Source organism: Pollicipes pollicipes, unplaced genomic scaffold, assembly GCF_011947565.3.
Source record: "Pollicipes pollicipes isolate AB1234 unplaced genomic scaffold, Ppol_2.1 Scaffold_2555;HRSCAF=2994_pilon_pilon_pilon, whole genome shotgun sequence".
Classification (NCBI taxonomy): Eukaryota; Metazoa; Arthropoda; class Thecostraca; order Pollicipedomorpha; family Pollicipedidae; genus Pollicipes; species Pollicipes pollicipes.
In genome coordinates, this window is record NW_023596136.1 from 45,919,728 (window position 1) to 45,939,574 (window position 19,847).

Here is a 19,847-nt window from a genome sequence, read left to right on the forward strand (position 1 = left end):
ACGCGGCGCACGACTGTGCTACAATCATGGTCAGTGAAGTCGTTCCATGCGAGCCGCCAAGTTTGTGAACGAGGGAACACCGGCAGCCCATCTCCCGCGCGTGTCAGTCAGATTCTGACACCTCCCCCCCCCCCCCCGTTGTCACCACTCACAGGCAACAACCTCAACATGGGCATCAACTGCGAGGGCATCCTGTTGATCCGGCCCGACGACAAGTACGTCATCGTCGAGTTCCCGTACGGCGACGTCGAGTCGATCCTGCTGGACCCCTCGGACGACTTCATCACCGTCAACCTGCACCGCAACCACGACGCGCAGCGGGTGTTCGTGTTCGAGGCGCGCTGGAAGGACGAGATGGGCGCGCTGATCGCCAGCTACTCGCCCGAGCACGCCACCTGGATCCGCGAGGTGGACAACATCAGCCGCCGGGTGAGCGTCAGCCGTCACAGCGCTCGGCAGGGCTCGGTGCTGCAGACGTCAGGGGCGGGGGGGGGGCAGACCTGGTCACGGTGCTCGGCAGGGCTCGGTGCTGCAGACGTCAGGGGCGGGGGGGGGGGCAGACCTGGTCACGGCGCTCGGCAGGGCTCGGTGCTGCAGACGTCAGGGGCGGGGGGGGGGGGGGGTCAGCCGTCACAGCGCTCGGTAGGGCTCGGTGCTGCAGACGTCAGGGGCGGGGGGGGGGGGGGTCGGCCGTCACAGCGCTCGGCAGGGCTCGGGTGCTGCAGACGTCAGGGGCGGGGGGGGGGGGTCGGCCGTCACAGCGCTCGGCAGGGCTCGGTGCTGCAGACGTCAGGGGCGGGGGGGGGGGGGGGGGGGTCAGCCGTCACAGCGCTCGGCAGGGCTCGGTGCTGCAGACGTCAGGGGCGGGGGGGGGGGGGTCAGCCGTCACAGCGCTCGGCAGGGCTCGGTGCTGCAGACGTCAGGGGCGGGGGGGGGGGGGTCAGCCGTCACAGCGCTCGGCAGGGCTCGGTGCTGCAGACGTCAGGGGCGGGGGGGGGGGGGGCAGACCTGGTCACGGTGCTCGGCAGGGCTCGGTGCTGCGTGACGTCAGGGGCGGGGGGGGGGGGGTCAGCCGTCACAGCGCTCGGTAGGGCTCGGTGCTGCAGACGTCAGGGGCGGGGGGGGGGGGTCAGCCGTCACAGCGCTCGGTAGGGCTCGGTGCTGCAGACGTCAGGGGCGGGGGGGGGGGGGGGGCAGACCTGGTCGCGGGGTTAGGCGGTCTGTTTCAGTCGTGAAACCTGTGATGTAAACAGGATAGCGATGTCGGACGGACGGTGATGGAGATAAAAACACTACGCGTGTTACGAGGTTCCTGCTGATTATGATCATATATATATATATATATATATATATATATATATATATATATATATATATATATATATATATAAATATATATAAACAACAATGATAATAATACGCAGCTTGAAACGCGCCTTTACTTTTCTATCTGCCAGCCACTGTCATTATGTGACGGGCGAACTGACTGCGCCGCAGATTCAGCACATCACAAACGACGACCGGATACGACTGCACTATAACGTGGTGCAGTGCCGGAGGAACCTGGTCGACGCTGACATGATGAGGAAACCCGTCGACTTGGCAACGTCCAATTTCTTCAAGAACACGCTGAGAAGGTGCGTCGTTGTCTTTCGCCCACTTTGCCGATATCGAATGGGGTGTCTGGAAGTTGTGCTCCTGTGGTCGCATCGCTGGTGTGGGGCAGTTAATGCTGCCTGGACGTGGGATGAGCCTCTCATGACCCGCTGTGATTTCGAAAGTTGTGATGGCCAAATGGTCAGCATCTTCGGCTCCCACGTGTGGGTGTAGGTTCGAATCCCGGTTACACCAGAGTCCCTGAGCGCTAACATAGCCCTGCAGTCGCTGCCCCCCCCCCCCCCCTCCCCCTCCCCTCCCAAGAGGGAAGTGGTGAGCCAGCGGCGCTCATCGCGTTCCCTGCTTACAAATAATGTGTGGTTGCGAAGTGTACGTCTTTCACATATTTGACCTTTCAAGTGCCTCGTAAGACGTTGAGAGTAAGTCAGTGAGCAATGTCGGCCACTTTTGCGCGACATCCACATTTGCCTCGGGACCGGGCTCATTAAGTCAACAGTTTTACATGTATCTCAACGTCTTTTCCCCCCGGCACCTTACCCGCGCCCTCCTGCCGCCCGACGGCACCTTACCCGCGCCCTCCCGCCGCCCGACGGCACCTTACCCGCGCCCTCCTGCCGCCCGACGGCACCTTACCCGCGCCCTCCTGCCGCTCGACGGCACCTTACCCGCGCCCTCCTGCCGCCCGACGGCACCTTACCCGCGCCCTCCTGCCTCCCGACGGCACCTTACCCGCGCCCTCCTGCCGCCCGACGGCACCTTACCCGCGCCCTCCTGCCGCCCGACGGCACCTTACCCGCGCCCTCCCGCCGCCCGACGGCACCTTACCCGCGCCCTCCTGCCGCCCGACGGCACCTTACCCGCGCCCTCCTGCCGCTCGACGGCACCTTACCCGCGCCCTCCTGCCGCCCGACGGCACCTTACCCGCGCCCTCCTGCCGCTCGACGGCACCTTACCCGCGCCCTCCTGCCGCTCGACGGCACCTTACCTGCGCCCTCCTGCCGCCCGACGGCACCTTACCCGCGCCCTCCTGCCGCTCGACGCTGCAGGTTCAACAAGGCCAAGCTGGAGAAGCTGCGCCAGACCGCGCCGAGCGGCGGCAGCGGCGACGGCACCGACGCCTACAAGGGCTTCGACCGCGTCTTCTGGGGCTTCAGCCGGCAGCCGATCTCGCAGGGCTTGAGCCGCATCGCCGAGCCCGAGGTGGAGGAGACGGCCGTGCAGATCTTCCAGGCCGTGCTCATGTTCTCCGGCCTCGTGCACAGCGGTGAGCGGCGGCGCGCGGCCCGGCCGGCGCTAGCGGTCCGAGCGGCCCCAGCGGTCCGAGCGGCCCCAGCGGCCCTAGCGGTCCGGGCGGTCCGGGCGGTCCGAGCGGCCCGGGCGACCCCAGCGGTCTGTGACCCACGACTGACCCAGACGATGCCCGGTTGTGTGGAGGCTCGCGGGTTGTGCGGGGACGCGTTTGTTGGGATATGCGATGTGCCCGCTTCTTAACGCCGTTTTTGTCGGTGTTGCGACTAGTGATGCTAACGCAAGTGTTGCTTCAGGTGGTGGTAGAATAGCCGGCAGTACTTGCTGAAGGTGTATACTTGGCAAGCAGTGGTCACAACCAGGCTCCATATCCCTTCATGACGGGACATGACATGCGTAATAGCCGTCAAAACAGCGTCTCCTTTTTGTTCTCTTGGTTTTGTAAGAACTCCGATGCATGATGCCTCCAAACTTTTAGATGAAAATGAATAGCCCTGTTTTTAGCAGTCTGAGCCATCCTCATCGAGCGCACTTCGTTGTCTGCCCCCGGCCCGGAGGGCACAGCTGATGCCTTTCTTTCTCTCGTGACGTCACAGACCAGCTGTCAGACAACTCAAGCGACGAGAACAACGTGCGCCTGGTGCAGGGCATCGTGGACCGGGCCATGAAGAACGAGACGTTGCTGAACGAGCTGGCGCTGCAGCTCATCAAGCAGACCACGGGTCAGTGCCCGGACAGCGTCAGTTGGCCGCCAGGCTGCCACTGACAGCAGTTGGCATATCATCAGCGTCAGGCTCGTAGCTGGAGGCGACGCGTGGAAGCCTTTGCCCGGGCGGGATTCAGATGAGCATGAGCTGCAAGGCTAACGGGATGTCATACCTGAGTCAACGATTGGATGCGCGCGAATGAAGCGTTTGACTGCCCTCAAGAGCTGCCCCCGTAGTGCACGGGATACTCGCTGGGCACTGATAAATCACTTGAAAAAGCGGATCTATGACAGGCAGACAAAGGTCACACTTGACTATCGCGTGTAAAGATTCGTTGTGTTGTTCATGGCGTTGATATATAGGTGTATGCCACACCGGCGCTGCCACCGCGACACCTCGCCTCCCCGTCGCGGCTGAGCCTGACCCCCCCCCCCCCCCCCGGGCAGATCACCCGGACCCCAACTCGCGCGTCAACCGGCGTCACTGGTCGCTGATGGCGCTGCTCTGCTCGACGGTGGTACCATCTAATTTGGCCACCAAGAAGTATTTGGCTGCTCACCTGACCAAATGCGCCAGCGACTACGTCACCGAGGAGGGCAAGTACGCCCGCTTCGCAGAGAAGGTCAGTGCCTCACGCGGGGGACAGCGTGGTGCAGTGGCATGAGGGTGTAAAAGGATTTGTTGTTATTTGGTATGTTAGTTTGAATACGTTGTGCGACACGCTGAGTCTTCCTCATCCAAAAGTGCGTACAAAAAGCTGAAAGTCCCTTTCAACGACGCTGATTGTGCAAGACAACCGTTGTGCTTGTCTTGCTTCGATAGCAGCCGTATAAAGCATTGAAGTCGTCTCCCTCGACCGCGTGTACCGCGCTTGCGGTTATTGAATTTACAAAAAAACTTTTGTCTGCCTGATTTGTCTCCCCCGGACCCCAGACATTGTCTGTACAAGACACTGATCTGTCGCCGGAATACTGTGTACCAGACGCCGAACTGTCCGCCCGGCAGTGTCTGTACTAGGCGCTGAACTAGTCTCTTCCTCCGACAGTGTCTATATCAGGCACGGAACCGCGTGATACAGACTGAATAACTGAGCCGAATCATTCGAACCTCCGGTGTGGTGTGTGGTAAACGGTGAACCTGCCGCTGGTTCTCAGTGTGCGTACAGGACAGAGCTCTGACCTTATCTCCGCCCGGCAGTGTCCGCACAGGACTCTGGACTTGTCTCTGTCCGGCAGCGTCCGTACAGAACTCCGACCTTGTCTTCGTCCAACAGTGTCTGTACAGGATTCTCACCTTGTCTCCGTCCCACAGTGTCTGTATAGGACTCTGACCTTGTCTCCGTCCCACAGTGTCTGTACAGGATTCTCACCTTGTCTCCGTCCCACAGTGTCTGTATAGGACTCTGACCTTGTCTCCGTCCCACAGTGTCCGTATAGGACTCTGACCTTGTCTTCGTCCAACAGTGTCTGTACAAGACGGTCAACTCCCGGCGTCGCCAATGGGCGCCGTCGCGCCAGGAAGTGCTCTGCACTGTCAACTGCCGACCCATTCACGCGCGCTTCCACTTCATGGACGGCCAGTTCCACAGCGTGGAATTCGAGGCGGCGGCCACGGCCGGCGAGGTTCTTCAGCTGGTCAAGGAGAAGATCGGCCTCAAGGCCGACTCGAAAGGTGAGTCCGTCACTGGTTGGCGAGGCCGGCTGAGGACGGCCGTGGCCTCCACGGTTTGGGCCACTGCCTTGCGTGACGTTACTTGGCATGCCAGTAGATGTTCACCGGCTGCCAACGTTTGGACCACGCTTGCTAAGACCAGTACACGGATGGACCAGTAGTGTGCCCGCTACTGTTCCTGCCTCTTGGGCTGCATCAGTTCGACCACAAGTGCTCCCTCGTGTGAGCGTGGCCATTAGCTGGTTATTGGACACTGCCACAGTCCGCCTCCTGGCCAGGATGTCCGGTGCCAGCGGGACGGGTCGGTGACCTCAGACAGGAATGTCGCCTGCCGTGCCTTGATCTGTATGTCGACATGCGGATGCATTTTATTAGAAACATCTGAAACCCCCGTTGTTTTATTTGCCAATTTTTGCGAATAAGTAACGATGATAATACCTTTTCATAAAGTGCGGAGAATTTTCCTATGTTTGTTAAAATTATAAAGGCACGATGTGCTTCCATCGGAACTGGTGCCTTCTATAGATGAATGTAGCGGAAGTTAGCCCACATTCAGCCCACATTCAGCCCAGCCCAAATTATAGATGAAAGCTTTTTCATATGAACTAATTTTATTCGTTCCGCAGCTGTCTTGAAAGTCACGTATTCTCATCATTTATTGCTAATGTAACAGTGGTATGGAACAAAAAAGAGGGCATGACACGAATCCTGTCGCCAGAAACCGTCCCGTAACTTCGCAGCTCCCCGCTGCAGCCTGTACCGAACGCAGTATCAACTTAGTTGCCGCAAGCCGTCGTCAGCCGCCGACACCCGTTGACGCCGGACCTGGAAGTGGTTTGGAGTTTAAGGGCGCGTCGGCGTCGAGGCCATTTTGCGCTCACTGTCGCCGGGCCTGGCGCGTGGCGAGGAGCGGAGTCCCGACACACCGTTTGTGTTCTCCTGCACGGCCGCGCGCTGCTGCTCAGCGTCGCGAGATGTGTTGAGCGCGGACGTTTTACGGGCCTGCTGTAAATCGCCGGCGTCCGGCGGCGGCGCCGCGGCTCGAATCAAAATGCAGCTGTGCTGATGCCAGAGAGGCTTTGTGGATTGTAAAAACGGGACGCCTGCTGGTGTTTCGTCTGTGAGATAGAGCGCAGCAGCAAAGCGTCTCGAAACGCGTTCTCGCTGAAAAGCATTTACATCGTGCGTGACCAAACTAAAAACGCGAGCTCCAAAGCCCCCTCCTCTGGACGTTTGTCTCGACACGGGGCCGGGGCTAGCTATGCTGTTATGAGTTGTAGGGTCTTGATAGGTATTACATATCGTGACCCTGTGGCTCCCCCGTCTCCCCCCCCCCCCCTTCCCCTTCCGTGGTCTGATAGAATATTTAATCCCCCGATATCCGCGTCTAATTGCCTGTGCCGTTTTCTCGTTTTGGGGAGAGGGCATCACTCAGCGTCTTCCCGTGACTGGACATCTCAGCCAGGCGATACGTTTGTCATTTGCCATTGGCTAAGGGCCGGCCATTGGCGAGGTGCTGTGAGCGCGCAGCCTAGCTGGGCTTGACATTGCTCAGCTTGATTTGCTAATAACTGATCAGCGCTAACCATTGTGCTCATTGCGATGGTGCCGTCTCGTCCCAGCGGGCATTGAGCTCATCGCGGACACTGAAAACGGTCTGTCAGATTGGTATTTCCCGAAGTCAGATTACCGCACGGGGACCGTCTCACGTTTCGGGCCATCGGCCATCGACGCGGAGTGATCCCCAGACTGCGCGAATCGTACATCCGGGAATATGAATCACCATTGCCTGTATCTGAAGAGCATAAATGGTTCAGGATGTAGGAAAGCAGGGGGTTTAGCCTGTCCAGAACGCTCGTCCTGCACGAGCGTTCGATGTAAGATGTCATCGTCCGAAGTACAAGGGGATTCGCACACTGGAAGGCGACCTCGTTTTGCAGCTCGGGTCGCGCTCTACGCTGCGGCGCTGTAACGAGGATCAGCCGCGCGTGTGCGTCGCAGACAAATGGCATCCATCGTTTGTTAGAGCCAGTCTGAACGCGTCACCATTGCCCAGTCACCCCTCTGGCTGTTTACGTCATCAACTCTGCAAGTTCGCTGCAATTGGCCGTCCCTGATGACTCGCGTGATAAAGTCTGGGCGGCCCGACGATGCGCGCGCACTGCTCCCTGCGCAGTTGATGACGACATAAGGACCGAGTGGCCGCGCTTGCCCGGGCGGGGGCCCTGAAGTGCGTGCTGTGTCTGTGTGAGGGTGAGAGGGAGAAGTGGACAATATCTGCAATGTCCAGTCTATGTTGTGATTAAGGGTTTTAATGCAGTGTTGCTCTGTAAGAATAGGAATGCAAGTTAACCCCAATAACACCCGAGATCACTGGTGACATCCGGCTAGCACGTGCTCTTTAACGTGCTAGCCCAAAACCCTGGACACTGGCGTAGGATATTCATATCCGATGAGATAGGCGTAATAAGAAGTGGCCCAGACTATCAAAAGTCTAAAATGTCATGTGATGTGGCAGGTCGTCAGCAAGTTGTGGGTCAGTCTTGTCGTAGAGCCGTACTTGAGTGGAACGAAATAGCATTCCTCTGAAGTCCTGTAGAAAGTGGCAGGATTAGTCCGCCATGCAACAAGCTCAGCCTGACGCAGTGGCGGCATGCTATGTGCATACGGGTGTTGTGCATACTTGTGGGCATGGCCATCTTGGGCTGCACTGAATCGACGACGCCGTGCGCTTTTTCCCGCAGGGTACGCTATTTACGAGGTGCTGGGTCAGAGCGAGCGTAACCTCCTGCCGGACGAGACTCTGGCGGACGTCATGTCCAAGTGGGAAAGGTGAGTCCGCCCCCCCCCCCCCCAGACCTCGAGCTCAGCTGTGGTTTGCGTGCCTGATGTGCCATGACCTGACAGCTGCTGTTTGCTGATGAATGTAGTTCCTGTTTCGGCACGTTTTGCTCAGCGTCGGTGAGATACTGCTTGCGGCAGAATTCGGGATTTTAAAGTTATGCAAATATATGTATATATATATATATATATATATATATATATATATATATACATGTATATATATGTATATGTATATACATATATGGATATATATATACACACATATATATATATATATATATATATATATATATATATATATATATATATATATATATATATATATATATATATATATATATGTGTGTGTGTGTGTGTGTGTGTAAAGGTAATTCTTTGCAAGTTCAGAGATGGGTTCACTGGTAAGCTACCCTATACTGGTGAATTGTCAGTGCCTTTACCCGTCTTTCATGAAGTAAAGTAAACTAAAGAACTGAAAGTCGGTGCTTTCAAGCTCGGTTGTTAGTCCTCTGTCCGGAGCGACTTTGGGCTGCAGCCGGTAGCTCCTGGTCTGAGGCTTCCGTGTCCTGTTGTCATCTCCTCTCGTGTTACGGTCACCACCGGCCTACCGGCCCGCGCCGCCGCCCCCCCCCCCCCTTCCGCTGGCCCGTCGCCCCGCTGGCCCGCTGCCCCGCCGCCCTGCTGGCCTGAGGCGGTCACGAGCAGGCGCCGCCGGTCGGAGAGGCGTTCAGAGCTGGCTGTGGAGGACCCTCTGGGCGGTGACAAGCGGGCGCCGGCGGTGGGGGACGGAGAGGCGTTCAGAGCTGGCGATCGGGGAGGGAGGGGCGTTCAGAGCTGGCGAGGGGAGGAAGGGGTATTCAGAGCTGGCGATGGGGGAGGGAAAGGCATTTAGAGCTGGCGATGGGGGGGAGAGGCGTTCAGAGCTGGCGATGGGGAGGGAGAGGCGTTCAGAGCCGACGATAGGGGAGGGAGAGGCATTCAGAGCTGGCCATGGGGAGGGAGAGGCTTTCGGAGCTGGCGATGGGGAGGGAGAGGCGTTCAGAGCCAGCGATGGGGAGGGAGAGGCGTTCCGGGCTGGTGATGGGAGAGGGAGAGGCGTTCCAAGCTGGCGATGGGGGACGAAGAGGCGTTCAGAGCTGGCGATGGGGGACGGAGATGCATTCAGAGCTGGCGATAGGGGGGGGGGGGGGAGGCGTTTAGAGTTGGCGGCGTGAGACGGAGAGGCATTCAGAGTCGGCGATGTGACGGATAGGCGCTCAGAGCTAGCTGTGGAGGACGCTCTGGGCGGTGGCCAGCGGGTGCCGGCGGTGGGGACGGAGAGGCGCTTTGCACAGCTCAACAAGCACTGCTTAGTGTGAGCTCTGATCCCAAAAATACATCCATTCAAAAAGTTAGGATACAATTGTTGAAGACCATGTGCTCGGCGGGAAAAGCTGTGGAGGTGCGCACGTTTTACAGCCAAAATGGCAGCCTTTTGCGCTGTAGTGCAGGTTTTCTGGTCGAACGCTGGTCCGTAAGGGTGCTGATGTGACGTGAGCGTGTACACGCTCGTGTGCACGCGTATCAGTGCTGTTATGAACCGGAGCGTGTACACGCTCGTGTGTACGCGTGAGAGCGCCGCTGTGGACCGGAGCGTGCGCGGGGCGCCGGCGTGGGATGCTCGCCCCTGATAGAAGCGGGCTGCATTGATCGGAGGGCGCAAACAATCGATTCAGTTTATCTGTTCCTGAGTCGAACGCCCGTTATTTGGCCGACCAATCGAAGCCCTCTCATAAGACCTATTTTGAGCCGGTGAGGCCGGGGCTCCAAACAGCGGCGCCGATGGTGTTTCGGAACATTGAACTCCGCCTGTATTACGCTGGCTTGAGCAAAGGTGCTGGCCATGTGGCGGGCTTCCCCGCAGGCCGGCCAGCTGGCGTCTGGGTGGTCTCTTGAGGAGATCGGCACGATCGACGAGCCGCGGCGGGTTTCGAGAGCTCGGCTGCGCGACATAATCTTAACAGCGTCACACTGCGTCACAGCGTCAAACTGCCGACGCGGTGACGAGTGCCAGCAATCACAAGTGCCACGCGATAGGACTCAATTAATGTTGCAATATAACTGGAACTGAACCAGGTGTAAAAAGTGGAAGTGAGTGGGGTTGGTTAAGCAACAATGGTTTACCCTCGCAGCCCTACCAATGCACCAGCTTCATCATCAAACTCGTGTTTTTTGCTAGGTCGGCGGACAAGCAACAGATTTTCACTCAGATTCTTCCAGAAGCTTTTCCAATACACCCGCTATCAATGACGAACACCTCCACCGCCCCCCCCCCCCTCCCCCCGCTTGCCATATCAGGTGACCCCCAACCTCCGCCCTCCCCGCTTGCCCTGTCGGATGACCGCTGACCCCAGCCCCCTTCCCGCTGACCGCTGACCGCCCCCCCCCCCGTTGACCGCTGACCTCCGTCCCGCTCTCAGTGGCCGGTCGTGACCCAGGGTCCCTGCCCCAGGTACCAGACAGCCACGGCCGGCACGGACAAGGCGCGCAAGCAGCACATCTTCCTCTTCAAGAAGCACCTGCTGTGTGACGAGACGCTCGACCTGGACGACCGGGTGGAAAAGGAGCTGCTCTACCACCAGATGCTGCACAACGTGCGCAACGACAAGTTCCCTCTCACCACGATGGAGGCGGTGAGTGTCGCTCGTCTGCCGGCGAGACCCGGAGTGTCGCTCGTCGGCCGGCGAGACCCGGAGTGTCGCTCGTCTGCCGGCGAGACCCGGAGTGTCGCCCGTGTGCTGGCGAGACCCGAAGTGTCGCTCGTCTGCCAGTGAATGTCGGAGTGCAGCTGGTCCGTCGGGCGGCTGGTGGTGGCTGGTCGCGGTGAGCAACTGCGCTGGTTGCTGTTTGCTGAATTGCCGGGATGTTACGAGACTGGCTTCAAAATCACGTCACTTTAAATAGCGAGCCACGCGAGCTCGTACTTGTTCGCTGAATCCACAGCCTTAGGCGTTGGGTTGCGCGAGGGTCTTTGGTCTTTTTTCCTTTCACCTTGAGCCAACACTAAGAATATCCTTGTTTGTCTTTCGTCTGCGAGGCGTCATTCAGCTAAAAGGCTTGCGTCAGCAGAACAGCCGTGTCAGGCTAAATGCGTGGGCCGTCTCGCCATTTTCAAATGCGGCGAGTTCGCGGTAGCACCGTCTGAAAGGCGCAGCAGCGCGTAAGGTTGAGGGTCAAAACGCAGCAGCGTTTGAAGGCGTAACGTTTCGGCCTAGTGCAGCGCACAGAAGCGGCGTTGTATGGTTGGTCGGTTCGGAATTTGTCGGGGTTGAAATGTACCTTTTGCAATTCCTTTGCGTCCGTTTAGATACACGGGTTTTCGGGGGAGGGGGAGAGGGAATGCATAACAGTGGACGAGGAATCGGTTGCATCAGCATGAATGGATTCACCAGATTCATATACACGTGCGCAGATACGTGAAATGAGCAGGTTCCACACGCTAAATTTAAACGGGCGGCAGTGTGGAGACGGTTGCGGTTGCAGTGGAAGCACGGAACTAGATTTGTCCCCTTTTTCGAAAAACAATAAGAGTCTCGATGTGCTCCATCCTTTTCACGTAAGCAGAGCTTATCTTGGTTTCAGTAAAAAGCACTTTGTTGCAAGGTATTCATTCGTATGCTTTTCTAGGGTTTTCAACTCACCTGCATACCCAAAAAGTTTTTTTTCAGATGACTCTAACCATCGCTTTCTTTAGCAGGATAATGCGCTGATGGCACTTCTGATGGCTGATGGCAAATCTGGGATATCCTACCTTTCGTTGTTTTCCGTCCTATGTTTACGTTAAACCTTTTTTGGGTTATTGCGTTCTCCGGACACTGGCCACTTCATGGCTTCTTCTCCATCCATACCCATAAGCAATGGGGCAATGCCATAGCTGTAGGAATGTCTTACATATCACCCCAAACAGTGTTTTTGCACAACTTTCAAAGCTCACGCTCGGTGGTGCGCCAGTTGTAGTGACTACTAACTTCTAGCGTTTAACTCAAGGGATCTAGAAACAGAAACGTTAAAAAGGAGTTCACCGCCATTTTGGACACCTTGCGTTGCCATAGATTTAAACTTAATTTGCATGAGGAGTGAAAGCGGCCTTGGAGTCATTGGTCCCTTTGACCCCCAACCGTGGTTCTACACTTTAGCCTGAGCCTTACCTGTGCCAACGACCCGTGTTGCTGTGTTCCGATATGCAATCGCACAGAAAAGAAACAGCCGTTCGCCAAAGGTTCGCTCGGATGCCTAACGCATCTATGAAGTCATGACTGGAATGCTGGAGCGTAGCACAACGGTTGTGCACCCATTCAGGGCATTGGCCTGTTGGAATTATTGTGAAACGGTGTTGCTCACCAAGAGATGAGAACACCGTCTGTGAATTTTGGCCGAAAAACTACACGATTTGAGCTAGAGCCGTATCTCTTGTAAAGTCCTGGATGAGAAATGCGTGAGGGCCGCGTGCTCCACCGACGCACCACCCCTAGGCTATCAGAAACATGCCGGGCATTCGAATCGCTGTTTTTGTACGTTCAATCGTCATGCAGTCAGGCATGCTCTTACGCGGAAAAGGCAGCAAGAGGCGGTGGTTCGCCGACTCTTTGGCACTCCTAAGAACACCGGTTATTGAGCTGTTTATATAGTCTGCGTTTTTATGCGCACGGCTGTCGCCAGCTGCCCTGGATGTAAGCGGCAATGCCGCATTGACGCTCCTTTTCGCGAGAGAGGTTCATTCAGTGCAAATTTGTGTTCGGTTGGTTGAATTCGATAAGCGTCCTTCTTTTGTTCACGTAGTCTGTGAGTTTCTTCTCAGTGTTTTGCTGATAAAGACAGCGTATGCGACGTCAGCATTGTCGCGCCACTGTAATATATTTTCAAATTTGGCTTATCTCACCGTGACTGATCAGGATACTGAGCCAGAGCGGCCTGTCTGCGGGGTCGAACCGCCCGTCCGCTTCAAGGTTAAGCCACCCGTCCCCTACGCTACGCCTCGGGGTCAAACCGCCCGTCCGCTACGCTACGCCTCGGGCTCAAACCGCCCGTCCGCTACGCTACGCCTCGGGCTCAAACCGCCCGTCCGCTACGCTACGCTGCGGGGTCTGCTACAGGGTCGGAGCGCCGTTCGCTACGCTACGAACCGTCCGGCATCGATCTGAACCCCTCCATCCGACTGTGCGCCGCGCGTGCTAGCCGTGGGCGGGTAGTGTGTATGGCGCAGTGTTACCAAGGGTCCGTGTTCTGTTCCAATTTGGCCTTTAGTTCGTGGCCTCCACGTAGCTGGGTTTGGCCGCAACGGCACTAGTGGCCTGCTTTATTCCAATGCATTGATAAGTTTGCTCTGCTACAGCGCAAATCATTGGATTAATTGACAACCGCGGATAAAGCATTTGCGCTCTGTCGGATAGCCAATCAAGCAAAACACACGCTCTTTATGTTTCGTGAGCTTTCTTGTGTGTTTGGTTGGTTTCATGAATATGTCATAGAATGATGTTGATGGCAGCAGCGTCAGTGGAGTCGGTGTTGACACTGCCTTCTCGACCTTCTTGCTGTTAGTGATACTCTATGTAATTGGGTACCAGTTTAAAGACGGATCCGTGCGTAGGTGATCTAGCTTCCTCAGAACTGCAGTTTTCCGCCGGGAAAGGTTTGTTATGTTGCCAAATACGCCGCATGTGTGCAGTTTCGTATTATTGCTCGTGGGGCCGGCACTCCGTCAGCTATCGCCAGCTGTTACTTTTACCTGCCTACCGTACTTGCCGTGCTGTGACGCCACATGTGTCCGTTCTCCACACGGTGTTACCAGGTGTCGTGATATGTGGCTGTGCCGGCCGAAATAGAGACGGCGGATCACCACAAACCTCCGCCGTGACGTCAATCTGACGTCATCGGTGCCCCGGCAGGTGATGCTGACCGCGCTGCGGGCGCAGATAGAGCTGGGCGACTACAATCTGGCCGCGATCGATTATCAGCAGGTGATGGCGTACACACTGCCCCCGCGCGTGGCGTCCGTCGCCTCGGTGCACACCGTAACCGTGCACCACCAGAGCCTGGAGGGCATGTCGTCCGACCAGGCCAAGCAGGCCTTTCTCAACCTCATCCAGTCGTGGCCCTTCTATCGCGCCAGCATCTTCGAGGTCGTGGTGAGCATGGAGATCGTTGGGCGGAAGGGGAGGGAGGGGTCGCTGCCGTGATCAGCAGGGCTGCCTCTGTTTAGCCTTGTTGGCCGCAAGGAAGCAGCGGGCGTCTATAGATTCTCCTAATTGGTAGTGTTTGAAGCGCTGTAGTCTTAGCGTCAAATTCCGTCGGGTCACGAGGGCAAGACGATCCAGGCGCCATTGGCGGCTGTTCTCAAATCTGCGATATCACAGCCGCCACCCGGACACTGCGTTGAGGCGGCGCGTCTTGCTGACTTGATCATCAGCATCGCAGTCATTGGGTTTCGCCACGACGTTGTGCGTCACAGAAGGCCTCAAGAAAACAATTACACTATGGGTCGGCCTAGTTGGTTAATAGGCTTTATTACACTTTGAGTGCGTGTCTGGAGTCTGTTACGCTGCACTTAACGTTAGATGGGCATCACCCGCCAGCTGTCGAATTTTCCCCATCGTCAACGCTACGTAACCAATGCCGTTGACCAAGGCCAATACCAGGCGATTGTGGCAATGTCAGCCGGTCGTTACAGCACTGTCTGCGCGAAGTAAACCTTTTCGCATTTCGTCATGACAGGTGATGCCCTGACTACCCGGCGCATTGTCCCGGGCTGGGCCACTCACCGTCCTCCGTCCATCTTGTTAACATCAGTCCCTGCGTGTGCGCGGCAGCAATCCTTCACGTCCAACTGGCCCAAGATGCTCTGGCTGGCCGTGGACGAGCATGGTGTGCACCTGCTGGACTTCCGCAGCCGCAACGTGCTCTGCACGTACGAGTACGACTACATCGTCAACTACAGCCCGGCCATCAACTCACTGATGATCATCACCGGCAGCACGCGCAAGCAGAGCAAGATCATCCTCAACACGGGGCAGGTGAGGCGCTGCTTGCTGGTGGGGCAGGATCGACGGCTGGCCGCACGTGCTGGGGTGGAGGCCAGGTAGGGGTCTTCAGCAGGCAGAGAAGTATGTGGCTGAATATGACGGGTTTCTTGGAAAAGGGCTGTGGAATTGTGGAAAATGGGAGGAGGAATGTGTTTGGGTTTGTTTCTTTCGGTGCTACGGTTTTTTTTTGACAGTGCGGATGCTTGAGGATGACAGGCACCAAGCTCGAGGAATGTCTTTGGTATCCGTTGTTCATGTCATCTTTTCTGCACTTTAAACCACGTGAACGGCAGAAGTTGACCTGGTTGGATTAGGGGGATTCCTCACTTAACGTCCTGTAATCAGCCCCTCTTTGACGCAATATGCAAGCAAAGCTGTCATTTCTTGGCAGTATCATTGTTCACGTTTTAAATTGCATCAGTCATGGCTTGCAATCATCTCGTTCATGTCAGACTGGCTTCAGTCAGTCAGAATGGCTTCCTTTGCCCAGTTCCGACCCACGCGTCTGCCGGTCGCGTTCAGCCCTTCCCCGTCCTCTCCCGCCGCCGACCCGCCGACGTCACGGCCGCTGACCCTTAGACTCGCCGACGTCACGGCTGCTGACGCTCCGACCTGCCGAGGTCACGGCCGCTGACCCTTAGACACGCCGAGGTCACGGCCGCTGATCCTTAGACTCGCCGAGGTCACGGTTGCTGACGCTCCGACCTGCCGGGGTCACGGCCGCTGACCCTTAGACACGCCGAGGTCACGGCCGCTGACCCTTCGATCCGCCGAGATCACGGACGTTGACCCTTAGACTCGCCGAGGTCACGGCTGCTGACGCTCCGACCTGCAGAGGTCACGGCCGTTGACCCCTAGACACGCCGAGGTCACGGCTGCTGACCCTTCGATCCGCCGAGATCACGGACGCTGACCCTCCGACCTGCCTCGGCAGGCGTTCATGATCGCCAACCTGGTGAAGGACTACACGCAGCTGATCAAGGAGCGGCTGCAGCCTGAGTGTCGGGAGCAGGCGTCACTGCGGGCGGGCGCGGGCGCCGCCGCTCGGCCCATGAGCATCCTGCAGCGGCCGGCGCCGCCGGTCGGCGACGGCGCACTCAGATAGACCCGTCCGGCGCCGGCACCGCGGTCAGGGGTGGCTCGGCCGCGGGCGGTGCCGCGCCCCGGCCGCGCGAGCACGGCGGGCTCGAGGGACGGGGCGACCGGTGTAGGGGTGGTGGCCCGCTCCTCAGCTGGGTGGAACGACCCTGGGTAGAGGCACTTTGGACGAGAGCACGGCCGCACGCTCAGCGTGGAGGCCGCGAGTCGCCGCCGCCAGCAGCGAAACAAATCTATGATAATATCACCTAGTCATTATGAATGCTAGATGGGAGATTCCATGGCGTTGCCAGATGAGATTGGCTTGTATGGCGCCGATGTGCCCGTCAGTGTGACCTGGTGGGGCGCGCTGCGGCGTCGGCGCTCCTGTGACTGTGTGCTGCTTGCATTTCATCTTTGACCTGTGTTTGCGACTTCGCTCGCACTGTCCGGGAGTCGTTTGGTGACCAATGCTTCTGCAGTGGTCCACTGTTGCTCAGTACTCAGTGTTTGTATTTATAGGACAGCTTGTGTGCTCTTGTTGTCTGGCAACGACGGATCTCGTGGATGGGTTTCGCTCAGCGAAGAAAATGTCGGTCTTCCTTGCGTAAACGAATGGCTTGTTTTCTTTTATTCAGCAAATGAGGTTGTAGAAGACGGCGTACTCATTAGCACAACTGGATGGTACTTGACTGGTTTTCACGTACTGCAGATCGCTGATGAAGTTTGCGTTGGCCTGGTTCGCATCAGTTGTGCGGAGGGCATTATATATAACTTGTGCTTTCGGACATTTTATTTTTTGGAAATAACTGGCGAAGCACCATCCGTGCATGGGCTGGATTCCTCATGTAGAAGCTGAAGAAATTACAATGAATGACGTAACCGGTACACGAGCTCAAGAAATCACAACAGGAACCGTTTTATTATGTTTAACAGTCATCTTTCTTTGCATTCCCGTACTGTCTTGGGACCAATGACGCTCGTTTGATACTTGCCGAATTTTACTAGTGATGTCTTGTTTTTAATACAGGAAAGCCAACATTCAGTAGTTAAATTTATGTTGATAGGGAAGGTTGTTTACCCTCGTTTTTCTGCCTTGATTTTCGCACATCGCGAACACCATTTCGTTGTCCACTTGTGTGCGCCCGATGTCTGATCTGTGCCGCGAAGACACTGTTGCTCGGCTTTGGGTTAACCGAAAAGTGAGAATATGGTCGCCTTCAGCCATAAAGCTTCAGCCATAAACCGTAAGTGACCAGCCCCAACCGTGGACGCCTATTGACGGACCCGGCTTTGGCAGCCACTCCTGTGACTGCGCGACCTTTGCTGTCCAAGCATCTGACCTGCTTATAAATTTTGGATTTGGGTATTGTCGATGCGCATTATGATTTCTATTGATTGTACCGCAGCTGGGTACGGAAAGCGTTTTTTGGTGTTTTGTTTTTCTCAATAGTTTGACATATTTAGCTCGATTGGCCTATCTAAAAAGTGCGGCTTATTATAGACCATCTGAATGTGCGTTGCAGGCCCCGCACAAACGGGCTACTTAAGGGACAAAAACAGTAAATATCTGGGACTGAAAACTTTGCGTTGTCAGTCACTAGCTGGTCACTATAGTTGATAATGGCGTCATCTTTTCAACTTAACTGATGCTAAGAATAATTCGATTTAAAAGTTGTCGCTTCGAACAGTAATTCGCCATCCTGCTCGGATTTCTGCCGCCAATCACGTACGGATCGCAGATCCTGGCGCCTGGTCTTCCGCAGTTGGGAGGCTGTTTTTAACGCTTTGCCGAACTTTTCGAGACTGTGCACCCGTGTGTTCGCGGCAAACCTCCACCGCGGTCACCGATGGGATGATGTGCTAAGGGGCCGCCCCGCCGTGTGCTCGCTATTCGTGACTGCCAACTGCAGAATATTCAAGCGGGAGAGATCTGCACCGTGTCTCTTCGAACCGCGCGAGGTTCGATGAGCTGTGCTGGGGTTAGCGTGGGAAGAGCGTTGCCAGGGTCAGCCGTGGTGACCGGGCTACTGAGACAGGTATCCGACTGCCACAATTTCCTAGTGAACTATGCGTGCTCTGTCTACGTCGGTAGATGTAGACTTCCATGGTTGTGCTTGCTTTGCAAAATGGCGTCAATATTCTCTGTTTATACCCTTGTGCTATGCGTGTATATTTGATGAACATATAAGATAAATACAATCTTATTATTTGACGCGAGTTATTTGGATTACGTCGAAAGTCAGTATGTATCATAAGTGTGTGGTTTCGTTGCCTCAAATGTTGGCGTTATTCCTGTCAGGCTCGGTCCGCATCGCCACCTCATCACCGAAAAGCACCAGATTTTCGAAAAGTCTATCGGGAATCGCTTATTCGACACTGGCCGCACAGTTGTTGGCAAAATGACTTGCGCTATGTGAACAGATATGGTACAACAGCAGTTAGATTAGTATCAATTATACATTGGTATCAACAGCATGCGTACGTGTGCTAACATTTTCGAGGTTTTTAGTGCCCTGCGCATTATCTTTCTCATCCCGAAAAACCGGGAACTTGTAACAAGGGCTTTAACAATGTTAAAGCGTCTCAACAAGGCCTTCCTTGTGACTACGGACGTCACCCGTTTTCGGCGAAGGACAGATAAACGTTAGTTCATTCTGCTACGATTCCTCGCTCGCGATGGTGCGGGAGAAATGTGTGCGAGGGAGCAGGATCATCAGCCTGTCAGCGTAAAGTCAGGATGGCTGGATCGTAGGGTTCGATCTCAGCGGGTGTAGTGTTTCCGGCTACCGCTGCGCCTCATACCAGAGGTACCACAGCAACATCAGCATCCGGCGCACCCCAAGGTTGGATCCTTCGCTGCGGATGCCGGCGATCGGAGGTTTTCCACTGATTGGGCCCTTGGCTGCAGACGCCGGCGATCGGAGGTTCTCCACTGATTGGGTCCTTGGCTGCGGACGCCGGCGATCGGAGGTTCTCCACCGACTGGGTCCTTGGCTGCGGACGCCGGCGATCGGAGGTTCTCCACCGATTGGGTCCTTGGCTGCGGACGCCGGCGATCGGAGGTTCTCCACCGATTGGGTCCTTGGCTGCGGACGCCGGCGATCGGAGGTTCTCCACCGATTGGGCCTTGGCTGCGGACGCCGGCGATCGGAGGTTCTCCGCCGATTGGGTCCTTGGCTGCGGACGCCGGCGATCGGAGGTTCTCCACTGATTGGGTCCTTGGCTGCGGACGCCGGCGATCGGAGGTTCTCCACCGATTGGGTCCTTGGCTGCGGACGCCGGCGATCGGAGGTTCTCCACCGATTGGGTCCTTGGCTGCGGACGCCGGCGATCGGAGGTTTTCCACTGATTGGGTCCTTGGCTGCGGACGCCGGCGATCGGAGGTTCTCCACTGATTGGGTCCTTGGCTGCGGACGCCGGCGATCGGAGGTTCTCCACCGATTGGGTCCCTGGCTGCGGATGCCGGCGATCGGAGGTTCTCCACCGATTGGGCCTTTGGCTGCGGACGCCGGCGATCGGAGGTTCTCCGCCGATTGGGTCTTTTGCTGCGAACGCCGGCGATCGGAGGTTCTCCACCGATTGGCATACACGGTGCTCAAGATTTGGGGCCGACTGGACCCCG

At 56.6% G+C, this 19,847-nt stretch overlaps 1 protein-coding gene across 1 annotated transcript in view; it reads left to right on the forward strand.

Moving 5' to 3' along the window:
• Window positions 1–18,437, forward strand: part of LOC119101858 (unconventional myosin-X-like) — a gene marked incomplete at its 5' end in the record, with an annotated part of 35,128 nt that extends 16,691 nt beyond the window's left edge. Inside the window, 11 exon segments of the mRNA XM_037225279.1 lie at window positions 155–429; window positions 1,498–1,637; window positions 2,664–2,881; window positions 3,462–3,587; window positions 4,019–4,194; window positions 5,036–5,243; window positions 7,988–8,075; window positions 10,579–10,759; window positions 14,012–14,251; window positions 14,933–15,136; window positions 16,080–18,437. Of these exon segments, the coding sequence (XP_037081174.1) occupies window positions 155–429; window positions 1,498–1,637; window positions 2,664–2,881; window positions 3,462–3,587; window positions 4,019–4,194; window positions 5,036–5,243; window positions 7,988–8,075; window positions 10,579–10,759; window positions 14,012–14,251; window positions 14,933–15,136; window positions 16,080–16,250 (2,027 nt within the window).
• Window positions 18,438–19,847: the final 1,410 nt, after the last annotated feature.